At 33.2% G+C, this 17516-nt stretch overlaps 1 protein-coding gene across 1 annotated transcript in view; it reads right to left on the bottom strand.

The window, feature by feature from the left end:
• Window positions 1-17516, bottom strand: part of Dab (DAB adaptor protein) — a 37279-nt gene continuing 19763 nt past the window's right edge. The window contains exons 12-20 of the mRNA XM_080170986.1: window positions 15317-15383; window positions 12364-12423; window positions 12127-12192; window positions 11474-11524; window positions 11049-11294; window positions 10473-10620; window positions 9038-9615; window positions 8354-8512; window positions 1-408 (exon numbers count right to left, since the gene is read on the bottom strand). Coding sequence (XP_080027112.1) covers window positions 274-408; window positions 8354-8512; window positions 9038-9615; window positions 10473-10620; window positions 11049-11294; window positions 11474-11524; window positions 12127-12192; window positions 12364-12423; window positions 15317-15383 — 1510 coding nt within the window. The 3' untranslated portion in view covers window positions 1-273. The remainder of the gene's footprint in view (window positions 409-8353; window positions 8513-9037; window positions 9616-10472; window positions 10621-11048; window positions 11295-11473; window positions 11525-12126; window positions 12193-12363; window positions 12424-15316; window positions 15384-17516) is intronic.

The following is a 17516-nucleotide window of genomic DNA, read 5'->3' as shown; positions in this document are numbered from 1 at the left end:
TAAATTAAATACCATTTATTCATAAATTCATTTATATATAAAAAATGCAATATTTATCAAATCAAAAATGTACAAAAATTGATGTTTCAAAATCAATACAAGAAAATTTAATGTAATTTTTTTTAATTAGATAATAATTGTTTGAAATTAAAATCTTCAATTTTCTTTATTATATTTAAGATTTAACAAACGATCAATATCATATTTGAGTTTCTAACAACATCAAATAAAATCTTTTCTAATATTATTGAATCGTTAAATACCTAATAAAAATTAAAGTAGATCAAGACTATTATTTTCAGTGGCTGATACCATAGGGCTGCTAGCTACAGCTGAAACCATAGGGCTGCTAGCTACAGCTGACGTCATTATAACAGCTGCTGCTCCTGGCTGCTGACTAACAGACATCTAAATATTTATCAAAAAATAAGAATATTTCTTCCTAATAATATATTTTTTTTGATTAATATCGAATTTTAAATTCGCTTTATTTAGAAAAAAATGGACCATGATTCTGACAAACAATTCTAAGTTAAAATTTCCCTACAACCAAATTCCTTTTCCTCCCTCCTTTCTTACCGACTTCCCTATAGTTACAGCACAAAATAAATTTAACAATAATATGTTTCTTCATAAAGCAGAGAACCAAGGATAACAATAGACAAGAAATTATTTTTTTCCTAAATTATGATGAATTAATTTAAATATATGGGGAAAAGTTGAATGGATCAAGATTTTTAAAATTTAGGTTTTATTGCTTTCTAATATTCTGACATTCTAACATAATAATCTTCATCCGAAGTTACAAACAAACTTTGCGATTACCCCTCCCAAACGATATTTTTTTCATTTTACCCCCCCCCCCCCCCCCATTTAAAATTTACCCCTACCCTGGGGGTGCCGTAGGCACCCCTAACCATTTAGGAGGGGGTATTTACCCCCCCCAAACAATTTTGGGGGGGTAAATACCCCCCCCAAAATAAAAAATCTCTAATAAAAAAACTTTTTGCGCGCTTCGCGCGCATTTTTAATACTATATATTTAATAAAATTCAAATTACCCCCCCCAAAAATTTTACCCCGGGGGTAAATTTTGGGGGGGGTAAACTAAATTTACCCCTGCCAACAGATTTCAGGGGGGGTAATTACCCCCCCAAGCAAATTTTACCCCCGGGGTAAAAATTTTGGGGGGGGGTAAAAAAAATTTGCGGCGCGCTTCGCGCGCCATTTTACCCCCCCCAAAAACGAATTACCCCCCCTTAAAAATTTTTACCCCCCCCCAAAATAAAAAGCTTGGACGCCCCTGCCTGGGATACAAGGATAGGACATTTGGAAGACAAAATAATACTGAACTATTTATGTATTTACACTCAAATACTGTTTTAGTAGCAAAGCTACTCTACAAATTACTGTGTATATATATATTATTGTTTTTTTTTCATTTTACAATACTAAGTTCTCTCTTTCTTGCATTTTTAATTTTCTCACTCTCAATCTCTCACTCTTGCTTGCTTTATACTTCTCTTCCTATTTCCTTCTGTCCTTCTATCTCTTTTTTTAAAATATGCCTTTAGGTGTATTGTATTTTTTAGGTTTGAGGGAGAGATTAATTTATCTTTAATTCACCAGTCCCTATATTCCTGGTGTATTATTCATTTGTCAATGGTAATGTCAATAAAGATTTATGGACTCGTTTTATTAAAGTAAAAGGCACAATATTTATACTATTGAAGATTAATTTTTTACTTCAGGTTTAGTGGTCAGTTTTTACAAACAAATGAAACAAGGATGATCATTAAGATATATAAGTTGGAAGGAATTTTAATGTTAGAGGGAGATTTGAAATCTGCATCAAATTTTAAGAATTGTTTATAAAATTCGTTTTTTGTATAATTCTTTATCTAAAAGCGCAAATACAATTGAATTTAATAAATTTTGACCAATAGGTTAGGTGGATTGAAAAATTCCTGCTCTCTAATTGGTTGAATGATGTACGACACTTAAGCTTCTCCAATCAGAGCGCAGATAGTTTTTAATCCACCAATCACAGTTCTCAAAATTAATTAACTTAAATTGTATTTCCGCTTTTAGATAAAGAATTATACAAAAAACGAATTTTATAAAAAAAATCCTTAAAATTTGATGCAGATTTCAAATCTCCCTCTAACATTAAAATTCCTTCCAACTTATATATCTTAATGATCATATCCACGCATGTTTATGCTTATAAATGTGCTTCGGATTGACGACAATATTACCCATGTCACAATGTGTCCACGGATATTCTTTATCAATTCTTAAATTGATCCAAGTTTTAAAATTGGTGACATTTTTTATTCGGATGAATGTAAGTTTTTAATGATGCCTTGGACTGACCCACCCGTGCGCTTAAAAATATATTTGTACAGAAGTATGTTTTCGACTGTTTAATATATGAATTAGAATAAAACGATTTATAGATCTTGATTTTTTAATGAAATACCAGTCTCACTTTTTATCCAGACTTTATTAAAAGATTTAACAACAATTTTCATTTTTTAGCGTACTAAATTTTCATTAAAAACTATATTAAATTGTAATTTCTTTAATTTGATTATAATCCATTTACCTTTTAAGTTTTAATGCCCTCTTTTATCCCTCATATTTTTATCCTTTCAAATGATTATAAATATAGTACATTACAAATAAAAAATATCCTGGTAAAGGTTTCGCGATTTTACGTAATTTAGAATCTATTATTATAAACACCCATACACAATACACATGAAATTAGTTTATAAAGACTAAAATCTAAAAATAAAATAATAGCACCAATTTTCATTCAGAAATAATTTACTGGGCATGAAAATCTTAATAGATATATTTTGTTATATATATCTACTAGCGGCTTCGCCCCTAGCCTCTAGGGGCTTTGCCAGAAGGGGTTTGATCAAATCAATTTTCGTACTTTAGATTTAAAAGAAAAATTTTTAAAAAATTTCTTGGGGGGGGGGGATTTTTTTTTTGGGGGGGGGGAAGCCGACCCCACTATTTTAATTTTAGTTTTAAGAAAATATATTTTTAAAAAATTTCTTGGGGGGGGGGATTTTTCATTTTTGGGGGGGTTGGGGGTGTCCCACCCCCCCAAGAAAATAGTTATAAACCTTCCCAGGACTTATGAGAAGCTACCCTGTAAAAGAGAACCCGATCGGTTCAGCGGTTATCGAGATCCTTCGCTACAAACAGACAAACAGACAGACAAACAGACAGACAGACTTTGTATTATAGATAATACAAAGTAGAACGATGTTTGTACGTCCGTCTGTCCCTTAAGATCTCGGTAACCACTGAACCGATAGGATTCTACTCTTCAGGGAATTAGGCTATTTTCTTGGGGGGGGGGGGGACACCCCCAAAAATAAAAATTTCTTTCCCCCCAAACTTTTTGAAAAACCGCAACCTAGAGCGCAGTTAAAAACTAAACTATATATAAAAAAGAGAAACCTAGCGGTTAAAAACTAAACTATCAAAGCCCTTTGATGCTAAAGGATAAAAAGCCCCTAGAGGCTAGGGGCGAAGCAGCTAGTATATAATGAATCAAAAAAGCGAAAAAAAAAAGATTTTCATGAATTAAATCAATAAAATAAACAATTGTATTAAATTTCAAAACTAATCAGAACGAAAATTTAAGAAAAAAAGTTATAAAGCGACTATGCACCTGCAAATTATGTAAAATGGTTTATTTCATTGCTTTAGAATAGAAACATTATTTTGGCCATCAGTGGCTTGTAATTGCACATAAAGGAAGATTACATGCCTTTCCCGATGTTTCAATAGAGAGGCGCATCTATAGGTTGTGTTGTCTGTATGTATATCACCGCTACTAGCTCACAGATAAATGTTTTCAAAAAGTTTTTAAAGCAATGCTCCCTTCTTTCCTAGAATTTGTATTCATAAACTGTTCATAAAGGTATTTAAATTACTTTTTATACTGATGATTAAATAAATACCATAATGAAAGATCCTGTTTACCATAAAATTTTAGTAAAGATATTAGTTATGCAATTGAAACTGTTTATGTTCAACTCATTGTCATTTTTTGCTTCTTTCATCGTTGTTTGTTAAAATTTGCAAGTTAAGGAACTTATTATTTTATCATTTGACTATAAAGGGCAAGGCCTATATGTATATTTCATTCATTCGATCTTTGGATGTTGCCATTCTTGTGCTTATTGTATTTTCATGGATAACACGTACTTTTATGTAGTGCAAGATAAAGTACCTGGTGGGTAAAGCCATTAAAAGTATTGGAAAGGAGTTTGGATTACAAAGGAAAAACTTAAAAATTACTGCATGGAAACGGTCACTAGTTATTATAGTTCAGACACCTTTCCCTAATAAATGAAAGTTTATGTCAGGGCTCGGCAGCCGCGCCTTAGCCATAATAAAGCCTCAAATTTAAACCAGCTTGTGTGGAAAAAAAGAAATTCCAAAGAGAAATCCAACTGAATTTTAGGCAAATGAAAAAAAATTTACTGAGGCTCACACGCAGCTGCCGAGCCCTGGCTTATGCGGTGTTCTAGCGAGCACAGAAAACATTGATACCTAACCATTGCGGGGTTCCGTAATTTTGGAGGGCTACCTCAAACTTACCTGGCTCAAAGTAATACACAAATACAAGAAAATACTACCTGTTTCCCTTATTTCAATTTCTGTGCTCGAAGAAATATTAGAAGTTATAAAGCCTTTGTCTTATTTTATCTTATTTTTTACTGGGTTTTTGGTTTTAAGTATAGAGATACTCTACAAGCTAAATTTTTTTTCTCACTCATGTTAACTTTTATAGTTTAATGTTTAATAAGTACGTAATATAAACTGCCTTTCAAAACTAACAGTCTCTTGAAATAAAATTGCCAATGTTGGATTTGATTGAATTTTTTCGTTAAAAGTAGTAATTCTTCAAAACAGATAATAAACTGTGTAATAACCTAATTAATAAAAGTTAAAAGTCTTTAATTTACCCATTAAATCTCGGTAACTGTGGATATAATTATCCCGGTTTTTTCTTTAACATCATGACGTTTGGTTTTGAAAAAAAATACCAAAACTAAATTGTAAATGTCAAATAAATAAATTACAATGGATTTATAAATATTTAGTGACAAGACAATATTTTTAGATCCTATATCACAAAGTTGACAATACAGAGTATAGTACATGTCTTGTTTCATAACAAGGACAACTACATTTAAAGCAGAAAATTACATTCATATGTTTGAACTATTTCTCATAGAGTTTTAAACGTCCCCCCCCCCTCCCTTTAATAAAATATCCCTTAAAGGCTACTATGGTTTCCCAAAATTTATATTTGAGCTATTTTTAAAGCTAATGCCTCACACTTTTGGATCCCTTTCTTATGTTTAACTACTTAAAAATAACAAAGCAGCATTAGCCAATATGTATGTAAACTTTCCCGATTCCTCTCCTTTTTAAAAAACTTTTTATGGCATATTGTTCTTTTTTTCATGCTATCAACCAACAAACTAGACTTATTGAATAGATTCGCTCCAAAACTGAAAAATTACACCATAACCTAAGAAAAATACAAATAAATAAATTTAAGACAATAACAATAACAAAGACAAGAAACCAAATACTTATTTATTTGAATGAGATCACACTGACGGCAATATAAAATCACCAATCCTACACATTGTCATAGTAATAATAATAATAATTATATATAACAACTAAAAACTGGTTGGTTAGGTCATCTTAAAAAAGTCATCATCAAACGGGTCCTCCGCCACGGAGAATATATTCACTGAGTCAGACTTGCTAACTTTGGCCTCAATTTTAAACTCCTCAAAGCCGGCCTCGTTGGCAAACATGTCAGATTCTGTGCGCAGCATATCCCCCGACTGGCAGGACAACTCACTAGCATTGCTTATTCTGTCCCCCTCATAAACAGGAGGCGTGGCAGAGGCGGTTCTGCCCCCCATAATACTGGAATTGTGCTGCAAAGTAGTTGGCACAAAATTGTCCCCGAATGGAGAACTGAACATGTTCTCTGAACTAGCTCTGGAACTGCTCCGTCCTGATGATTTATTCCTTTCCATTGTGACTGTTGGAAACGCTTCCTCCAGGTTGCTTCGAATACCCGAGGATCTTGAGCTTGGCTTTCGTGCCTCAAACATGCTGTCATCGGTATCAGCCTGGAAGCTCAGATCCCAGCCACCGCCGTCTGTGTCCTGCTGTGACTGTGCCCGCTCCTCGTTGCCAGAACCGAGGGTGTCAAAACCAGGGGTTCGGGAGTAGAAAGCCGGTTCCCAATCAGAACTTCCAAACGGGTCCCCGTCATCCTCTGGAAACAACCTTTGACTTTTAAACGAAGATTTGGGAGATTTTTGAGGTGTGCTCTGGTCAAATCTTTGAAAATTTTGGTACCTTGCTTGCAAACTGGAAGGAGCCGTTGATAAATCCTTTAATGCTTTTGGACTAGAAAATTTCTTTTTACCCTCTTCTCCGTTTTCATTCTCTTCTGATTTTTGTTCAGCTAACTTAGTATAAGAATCTCTGCGCATAAACTCTGCATTGAAGAAAGAAGACGATCTTTTCCCCAGCATTCTGGCCTGCTCATCACTCGATAGAAACTGTGAGAACTCAAAACTAGTCTGACCATTATTGTCATCAAACTGGGCCCATTCTGGATTACCATCATCCTTGTTGTTTGAATTCAGATCTGTTTCTTCTTCTCCTTTTTCTGGGTCTTCTTGGCCCTGGCAGTCATCTTCCTTCACACTTTTGTGTTCACTAGTTTCTAACTGAGTATTTTCAGGCACAGTCTCTTCAGTAATACTTTCTTGTTGCTGCTCAACCATTGACTGATTAAAATCCAAAAAGTTGTCATTAAATTCAGGTTCTGGAGCTGGAATTTCAGGAGTATCTTGAACTGTGTTGGTGATGTTATCATCAAAGAATTCTTGACTGGAAGTAATGTTATTTTCGTCAATACCTTCATCATTCTGACCAACATCAAGTTTATCATTAGGAGTTGTTTCTTGATTATTTTCTTCAATAGGTTTTGTCTCTTCCTCAGTTGGACTTTTCCAGGCATTCACCAGTTCTTCTTCCATCTGAAGCTCTCTAAATACAGCATATTTATCATAAACATCTGTTTTAGGCTGTTCTGGTAGTTGTGGCTGTTGGTGTTGATGATGTTGCGATGAATCTACACTTGATATTGATACAGATGGAATTGGATTGAATTGGGAAAAATCATCGTCAAACCCGATACTCTTCTGACTTTGAGCTTGGCTGAGTGACACAGGCTGTGGCTCAAAAATATGGCTGTGACTGGCTGCAGGATATAAATCAGAAATATGAGATCTTAAATTCAAATCTGGCTCAATAGACTTTGAGGTTGATACAACACTTTCTGACAGAGATACTTCAGATAGATTGGATTTGTAGTCATAGGTCTGCTGTGACCCTATCATGGATCTAGCATTAATTGACGAGAGGCTGTCATTTGCTGGTCGTGGTGATAATGATTCATGAGACTTGCTAGAACCTGTCGACAAAGGTTCTTGTTTGTTATACTTTGACAGATAATCAACCAGTTCCACTAGAGACATTCCTGTCAAATGCTGCGGTAACTTACCCTCCGACAATTTTTGACTCAACTCCAAAACACTCATTTTGACTAGATCTGTGATTAGAAGATGTTCTTGGGACCTACCCATACCTGAGTCAGCGCCAGAGTAAGGTTGGTCAGTCAAGTTGTCGGAATATTCATAAACGGGAGCACATTCATGTATATCTCTGGTTGCACTTCCAGGCCTCGAGCCTTCACGGTTAAGGTTTGATATAAAATTATTATAAGCCTGCTTTTTAGGCGGTAAAGGAGGAGGGGAGCGTGAGATAGATTTAGGCGGACGTTCCGGCAGGGCAGGTGGCGGTTCTGCTGGCATAGGAATGTTTATGGAAGAATCAACACTAGAATTTTTATGCTCTTCATACCTGCTTGAAAACGAGGGGGAATCCTGACTGGTGGAATATACATCAGGTATGTCATTATTTCTATACCTTCGGGGGGATGCTTCTAGCTCAAGGATAGATCCATATGAGCTATGAGCATTTATGCCACCACCTAAATATTGTTCACCCGGTGAGACGGACAACCTTGAGTCTTCTGGTGGAAGAGCTACGCGCAACGAATTTTCTGACAGCTGACGCTGTGTACCGCGACAAGGAATAGAACAGGACGAGGACAAGGTTGCTGGAGCTTTGGTTAGTACAGCACAGTCAGATATTGAGTTAGTTGAGACAGGGGGACACACAGACTCCCACAAACTAGAGTCATCCAAACCTACATTAGATAGCGAGTCCTTTGAGGATCCCATCCCAGATCCTATGGGGGATTGTTTAGTCACAAAGAAATCCTTCTTATCCACATATGGCTTGGATTTGCCTGTGCCCAGGGGATCCAGGTCCGTGAACAAGGAGTCAAGGTTTCCAAACACGTCGGTTGTCTGAAAAAAAAAGAATAGTTTAACACAAGGAAAATTATGCTCATTACTTGCACAGCAAGATGAAAAAAGAAGACTATAGTTAATTCCTCTTGATATAAGTTAGTCATATATACGTAATTTATTATAACCGGAGGAGCTATCTAAGTTATGTAGTAGCTGCGATCATAAGAATTTAAACTTTCTAGCGTATATGTATTTAACTGAAGAAAACTTTACTGCTTGCCATTACAAATTTCGCATTTTCTTTGTTAAATTAAAATAAAAGAGCGCATTTTTTTCTTTCTATCTTTTTTTTTAATTCTTATTCCTATACTTCTCTATTATTTTGTTGATTTCAATAAATCTTTTAATGATATGATAAACAAATATTTCTGCAAGCCCTTTAATGTTTGCATCAAAACTTTTCAATTATCTTGTTGTTGATCGAATTACTTAAAATATTCATAATTGTGGTTTACCACAACATCACATGAATTGAATTTATATAAAAAATAGTGCTTGTCTTTTTTAACACATTTACATTACCTTTGTATTAGAAGCTGTAGTATTAGCAAAGCTAAATGCCTTTGTTTGTTGCTGTCCAGCCTGTGAGACTGCCTGGCCATATCCAGGCAATGAACCTGCACTGCTAGCCGGATATCCTGCCATCTGGCCGGCTGCACCTGGAAAGCCAGACACGGCACCAGTGCCACCTGCAGGAGGAAATGCCGCTGGTGCAGGATCAGGGAAAGCTGGTGGTTGGGCAACCACAGGCTGCAGGGATCCTAATAGTTCAGAGCTGCTAGCACCGCCTAGAGGCCTTTGAGGAAAGCTGTTAGCAGCTGCCGTCGGCTGCTGTCCAAAACTGCTCTGATCTGTTGTTGCAGCAAAGCTTCCAAGTTGCGAAAAAGCTCCTCCGAAAGCTGCAGAATGATTGATATTATTCTGCTGCTGAGAACTAGCACCAAATGCACTGCTGCTGCCAAAAATATTTCCATCAACCTGGCTTATTTGGCTGCTCGGCGGCTGCTGAGTGAATCCAAATGAGCCGTTGAAGCCCATGCTCTGGTTAAGTTGTGCATCGTTTGAAGTGTTGAACAGTCCTTGCAGTTGATGGCCAGTACCTAAATTGTAAATTAAATTAAAAATTTAAATAAACATTTATTAAATTACAGGTAATGCTTATAATTTACTTAGTTGTTTGTAGGGTTTAATTGAATTTGTAAATAAATTTAGTTGTACTGTCCTGAAGATGAATTATAACAAAAATAGTCTCATTGTTTAAAAATCTCATAAATAATCATTGTTCTGGCATTATAGGGAGAAAAAAATTTTATCATCTATTGAACTATCTCTTTCTCTGTATCCCTCCCCTGTCATATAATATCTAATTAAAATTAATTAGTCAAACTTTGTGTAAAATCTATTCATTTAGAGAATAAACTTTTTCCATGGTAGAAATGATTTTCAGGTTTATGTTCAACAACAGAATTTAAATAATCATTTATTGACTTCATAGTAATTCCTTTTTGAAAAAATATTTATTGTTAAAACTAATGATTTAAACAAGAGAGACTATTTTAAAGTTGTAGGTTGTGTGTGTATGTCATCATACGTCTAGTAAACAAATAGATAGTATTGTAGATTTTATTGGCAGTCCCAAGATATGGATAGATATGGGTTAAGATTAACTTGAGAGCTACTGCCTATCAGGAAGGTAGGGGATTTTGGTTTTTTTACACTACTCCACAAGGTTGTAAGATAACATTTTCTTATTCGTTAGCTTAAAAACTTTGAGGACTATTAAATTTCGATCGGTTGGTTCATTAAGTTGAGTTTCCAAACGTTTCAACTACTTATTATAATCTACAAAAATTTTTGGGAATGCACATCAATTTATCGACCACTGTTTTATCCCTTTGGATTCATGACTGCCTTCTCCCTTTCTGATAAACAAAAATGAAATTTAGTAGTAACTTACTAATATTTGCCATATTTTGTTGGCTGGCTTGCTGCTGTTGTTGTTGTTGTTGTATAGTTTCCAGTGCAGCATATTTATCCTCGGCTGTTCTTCTACCTGGCTTCCCAGGTGGAGGTGGCAGGAAGGGAGCTGTGTCAAATCCATTCGTCTAAAATTAATATAAAAAAAATTTTATATATAAAGCTATTGTTTTTCCAAGCTTATTATACTCATATTAGTGAAGTAAAGAAGAGTATATTTTATAAAAATGGAATTTTTTTAATTATTGGTGAAACATAACTATTTTAATACTGTATTTGCTGGCTTTTTTCTTACTGTTGCTATTTTTGTGTGGTTAAAATCCAGTTTTACATTCTTAATATATTTTTTAAAAGCCAATAAATTGGATGTAGTACTATGGTTACTATTAAACCTAAACAATTATTGTCTACTTTATTAAAATCTACATTGACTTATTTTAATTTGTTTATGTGAAGGTACATAAGTATAAATAGGTTTTGCAGGTGAGACGGCAAGATTTGTTATGAAATTAAATATAAAAGTAATAATTATAAATAAATTTCAATAGAAATTTACTTTGGGTGGATTAGTATTCATAACAGCCACAGGTTTCTTCTGCTGGACAGGTTTACCCTGCTGATTGTTAAGCGCCTGCGCACCGCCAGACCGGCCCAGAGTGCCCACCATTGGTGTCTCCAGGGTGACCGGTGGCTGGTGGTGAGCCAGACCAACACTAGTGCTCAGGGAGAAGGGGATCATGCTGTCCGTTTGGAAAGACAGAGGAGGGGTTGGGGTTATCTTGTCTATCTGCTGGATTCCAGCCTGAAACAATTAAAATAATCAAAGTTTTTTTTTTAAATTGAATAGTTTTTGTTACTTCAAAAATTAATCCTTCTAACTTAATCCCATGGATATCCCATGATGTCTTTATTTATAACTCTTATAATAAGTGATCCAACTTCACGCATATTACAAAATATTCTGGTTAGTTTCTTGTTTACCTGGATAGCAGATATTTGACTTTCGAGCCCAAGTAAATCATCAACACAACTCTAAACAGAAAAAAGCAAACTTAAAACAAGTTTGGATCAGTTTTCTGCCAATGCTTATTTGGGAAAATACTTCAAGCTGAATTATTTTGTTTAGTTATAATTTTCTAAAAGGGTAATGAACAGTTTTTTTATCTTCTTTTATCTAATAAAAGAAAATAAATGGAAAATTGAATGCAAGATAAATTTACAACAAGTTGTTCTGTTATAATTATGTTATGGTGTTATTTACTATTTGAGAGGATACGCGGCATGCGCGCATCAATGAAAAATTTAAAACTTATCTTTATTAGGTTATAATAGGTTATTTTAGGTTAGGTTAGGTTAGATTAGGTTCAACTAACCTAATAAGATTAACTTTCATTGATGCGCGCATGCCGCGTAACCTCTCAAATAGTAAATAACACCATAACATAATTCTAACAAAAATCTGTATTTTGTAGGTAGGTATGTTAAAAAAATTTTTAGGAGAAATTATTAATTAACAAATAAACAGGCGACTTAAACTGATGACAAACAGAGTTTACCAGAAATCTAGTTTGAAATGTCAAATTGTACAATTATTTGACAAGATTTTTGTTAATGAATTCTAGGTTACTGTTTACCTGGGTGCTGGTGCCAGGAACTGGAGATGGGGATGGAAAAGAAGCTGCACTAGTAATCTGGTTTTCCTAAACATTTAAATTCAAATTACTTTTCAATAAACTAAAATATCATAAAAAAACATAAAGATAAACCCATATTCAGTTGCAAAAAAAGATTAAGAACATAATAATAACATGGCCTTATTAGTCTTATTAATAGATTACTGTCTCAAATTTTAAAATATATGAAATCCCTACCGCACTTTCCATTCCATTCTTAGCCTCTTCTATTTCTTTCTTTTTAAGCTCAAAAACCACCTAAAACATTTATTGATAAATTTACTTATGCTCTGAAAAAATTAATGTTTAAATAAGGCCCAAAATAAAAATTATTTGTTTATTTGTCCATAAAATACATATATCTTGAATTTTTACAATATATAGATAAAACTTAAAAGGCTAAAAATTAGCATAATACAAAATAAAGTGTGTATGTGGCTCAAAATAAACTGCGTTTTCCGGTTTAAAAAAAAACACCTTAGGCAAATGTAATGTATATTTTTATTTTACAGATAATATGGACCTATAATTACTTATTTATTTTCATGTTTCCTCTGGTTGATTCCAAAAACCTGAAAGAGCAGTTTATTTTTAGCTTCCTTGTACATTTACGCATCTATGACCGTTTTCGGATTTGTTTATCTCTATAACTTCGGAGGGCATATAGTAACACATGATTCAAATAACTGAATGTCTTTCCCATGTCAGTGTGTTTAATGAATTACAGGTTCACAAAACATTACTGGCAATGTAAAAACAAAGATTAATGATGATGTGTAAGGAATTGCAGTGATATAAAGGGATAAGACAATGTCTGCTAAATTGATGTACACCCCCAATGATGATACACATAAGTATCCCTTCTGTAGATTATAATGAGTGGTTGAAACGTTTGGATACTAACATATCAAAAATTTATGATAGTCTCAGAAAACGTTTAAAAACTTTGGGGATTAATGTATTAACAGGCCAGTGTCCCTTCCTCCCTGAAGGAACTGAGTTGCAGGTAATATTAACACAAACTTATTTGGGATTTATCATTCAGTATGACATTTTTTGTAGCACAGCTACTCTATAAATATGGTTTTTCTATACCTAGTTTCGTCACTGTAAGTCAAAGAAATATTTCTTTTTTTATTGTAGTATTTTATAGCTTTAAAAACGTGTATTTATTGCTTAAAATATGACTAATGTGTAATCGCTGTGATTTGCTTACAATACTTGCTAAAAATTATAATTGTATTGTTAAATAATTCTTAATGTAAGTGAATTTATGAATAAAATAGGATTGAAACAGAGTTTTAAAAGTGTTTTAAAATAGTCAATCAAATTCTTTTGTGATTATCTTAATTTGTTTTTTTATCAGCGAATCTGCTCAATACCTTTGTATTTCCGTACGTCTGTCAGTTCTTAGTGCAATGGAGGGAAATTGATTCACTCAACAGCTGTTTTATATGGTTGAATCTTTGTTTAAGATTCTGCTCAACAATTTTATGGTCCGTCTATCAATCTATCATGCTCTGCCATGAAATTCTTTAGGAAAATAAGTTTTCTCGGATTTATGTCAAAGATAAATGGCTAAATTTTGCTGTGTAAAATTCTGCCGGACAATAAACATAACTAACCCTGTCCGTCAATCTCGATGTTTATTTAGTTGGTATCCTTGTCAACTTTTGCTTCTCATTACTAATTATGAAGCTAAAATAAGACATGTAATTTCTTATACTTACACGATAAATCTTATCAAAAATTATTATATACAGTTTTTATCATCATCTTGTGACATTTACATTAGTTATCATCTTGCTAATTTTCTTTGTTAGATGTTAATTAAAGAAAGATTGCACCCACAGGCTTTCTACCTATATGCCATATGATAGATTTCAGTAAACACATATGATCTGATCAAGGTCGTCCAACCAAGCGAGGGCGGGTAAAAGGATGTTTACCCCTCCCCCAAAAATAAATTACCCCTCTAGCTTTTCATTCCCCCCCCCCCCCTTTACAAAAAATCAAAACTTTATTTTTGAATTTTTCGAAGTAGTGAAAACTATTTGCCTTTTATAATCGGATGATTTTACTCTAAAAGAATTGGAAAAATAGAATATATTTATTTGAACCATTGAATATATCTCCATTTTATAATTTTTCGACAAAATATTTTTTTTCTCTTTGACCTAGGCTTTTACTTTTGCTTTATATGCTGTTATTACAACGATGGTTGACAAAGAAAAAGTAAGATATCACAGTCATACGCAATTTTAATATGTCAATTTTCGCGTTTTATATGTTGGGTTAAGACTGAATTATGTTATATATTTGTTGAACAAATGTCATGAAACATGAAAATTGTCATCTGAAAATTGCGTCTCGTTCATTTCGCATCGTATATAAACGCGAGATCCTGCTTTTTCTTCTGCAACCATCGCATATTACGACCACTTTAATAAATGAAAGATGTCTCATGCCCAAGTATAGAACTAATTGTACATGAAACCTTATCCATTGTGAATGATGATGTCTTAAACACTTACTGACTGATTATGTGCCTACAAAATGTATGCAGAGGTATATATATATATGTTTACATTTTTTACCTTAAAACCTGTGTTTTTCTGTGTTTTGAACCATGTATAAATATTGTAAAATCAAACATGGTATTATTGATAACGTATATATAAACCCCCCCCCCCCTCCCTCATTAACTACCATAAAAAAAGATAATCCAAAATAAGTCATTCTATTGTCATAAGACCCTAGACAAAATGTGAAACAAAATAACAATTGCAGGACAGGGAGGGAAAACGGTGGAGTTCAGAAAATGAATGCATATAAATATTACAGGCTAAAATGCTAAAAATCCCAAATTATCTGTGGCTCTTTCCCTGATACATGGAGTATACCTATGTCCTATATCATATATTTCCATTAACTTTATTGCATCTAGATCATAACAAAATATGCGTTTCTTGTGGAAAAAATATACAATAACATTAACCACATATCATTTTAAAGAAAAAATATAAAAACATAAGAAAAATTATCTAAAAGATGAAAAAATAATGTTTCTACATAAATCAAAACTTCTCAACAACTAAAGCAACTCAAATAAACTTACTGCTACTATGTTAGACGCTTGACAAAACGATACCTGGAACAAATCTCTCATTGCCACGACAACTTGACCTGATGCCTTCTCAGTTTTAATACCAAAGAACCTAAACATAGCCAAAATTAATTTTGTTAAACAATTTTGAAAATTTCATATTTTTACAGGTGCCTGCGCCCCTAGAGGCTTTTATTGGCTCTTGAGGTAGGTGGTGTGGGGTAAGTCGACCCTCCACTTTCCATTTTAGTTTTAAAAGAAAACACAAAATTAGATCCGGTATTTTTTTTCCATGTGCAATTTCTCTTGGATCCTGGAGGTACCCTTCTTCAAAATAGTTTTAAACTTTATCTGGACCTATATAAAGCTTTACTGTAAAGAAGAACCGTGACCGGTCTAGCGATTAGAGAGATCTTAAGGTACAGACAAACATACAGATCATCACATTCTGTTACTTTTATTTAAGGATAAATATGAAATATTTTAATTCTACAGAATTCTTACAGTTTTCTTTCTAGATCCATTTAATTTCATTTGAGCCAATTCCCTTTACTTAATCAGCAAAACTATAAACTTATAGAAAAGTTTCATTACTTTTAGTAAAAATATTCTATTAGAAGAATTTTAATTCTTTTGTTAATATTCAAATAATTCTCTGTATGGTTTCAATTGTAAATGTAGAAAATTACATTTTTTATAATTAAATTTATTTATAATTGTACTTTTTAATAAAGTAGAATATTAGTAGTTTATTACATAGATTAGATTATTTTCCTTTGGTATATTTAAATAAATCGAAAAGAAAAAATAAACTACTTAAAAGATTATTATTTAAACTCTATTAAGATCCATTACGGTTAGGAATTATAAAAGAAAAACATAAACATTATTTTTTTGGTACTACAGGCATAAACTTTAAAGTTTTAAATTAAGATATTTCAGACTTCATTTTTCATTTTGATTTTAGAAATCATTTTCAATTAATTTATTGTATTGTAGATTTAGTATATATGTTTATTATCAAGTACACATGCTATTGTGCATAAAAGATACTATGTATGTACTAATGAACAACCTTATATGTAGCCATGCTATGCTATGAATATTAATTTGATGGAATTATATGAAGCCAGGTATTACATTATAGTTCTATGATCGAGTATAGCTGCAGTAATAGACAATGATATAGGCCTACACTAGATCTTTTCATGAAAATACCCTTTTTCGAATTTCAATCTTCTGCTAACCTAAAAAGTTACTTTAGGGGCCTAGAAATATATGTACAAAATTTCAGCTCTTTATCTCTACTGGCGACCTAGCGCCAGGCATGTAAAATATCAACAGATAACGGTAGCACGGCGGTTTTAACAATATCTCAGTAATGTGCAGGTTTTCAGCTCTTCTGCATATTTCAATTTAAACACTTAAGGCCAAAGATATTTTATCCAAAAAATCTTTTGTCAAAGTCTACTCTAGACCTAGCGCCAGTCAGTTTTCTAAAATCATGCATTTTATACCTGTGAAAAATGAAATCGCCAGCGCTAGGTGTAGAGTAGACTTTGACAAAAGATTTTTGGGATATCATATCTTAGGCCTTATGTGTTTAAGTTGAAATATGCAGAACACCTAAATTCACCTTCCAAGCCATTCTCTAAGCATTTAATTTTTTTTTTTTGAAATAACGGGATTTCAAAACTGCCTTTTGAAAAGGCCTAAAAAATATCTTTTTTTGTCCCTTTTTTCACTGTATATAGTTACAACTTATTAAGATATTATTCTCAGTTTTAAAAAAATTGGCGCTTCCAGCACCAAAACCAGCAACTACAGGCAATTAAACCTCTGAACCCCTACTTAACCCCCTGACAGACCCCCCCCTCTATCTCGGCTCCTGTTACAGATAGAGACATAAAACTTTTTTCTGGTTGTTCATGTGTATTTTTAGAGAATTGCTTTTTCTAGTCCTAGTGGTCAGAACGCTCCTTATCCGCTTTTTAGCGGCCAGTTGCTAAATATTAAAACAGCTGTAGAGCGGCCAATTTTAAAGCTAAGAAAACCAAATTTTAAGACAAACTATTATTTTTATAATAAAAAAAATACTTTTTTTGACCATCACTGAAAAACGACAAATAACGGAAACCGCCAATTTTGGCGGTAAAACGGCCAATTTTAAAGCTAAGAAAACCAAATTTTATGACAAACTATTATTTTTTAACGGCCAATTTTAAAGCTAAGAAACCCAAATTTT

Source organism: Acartia tonsa, chromosome 1 (genome assembly GCF_053477335.1).
Source record: "Acartia tonsa isolate MP-2025a chromosome 1, ASM5347733v1, whole genome shotgun sequence".
In the NCBI taxonomy this organism is placed as follows: domain Eukaryota; kingdom Metazoa; phylum Arthropoda; class Copepoda; order Calanoida; family Acartiidae; genus Acartia; species Acartia tonsa.
The sequence above is the reverse complement of the archived record's forward strand: the minus strand, read 5'-3'. Positions and strand labels throughout refer to the sequence as shown.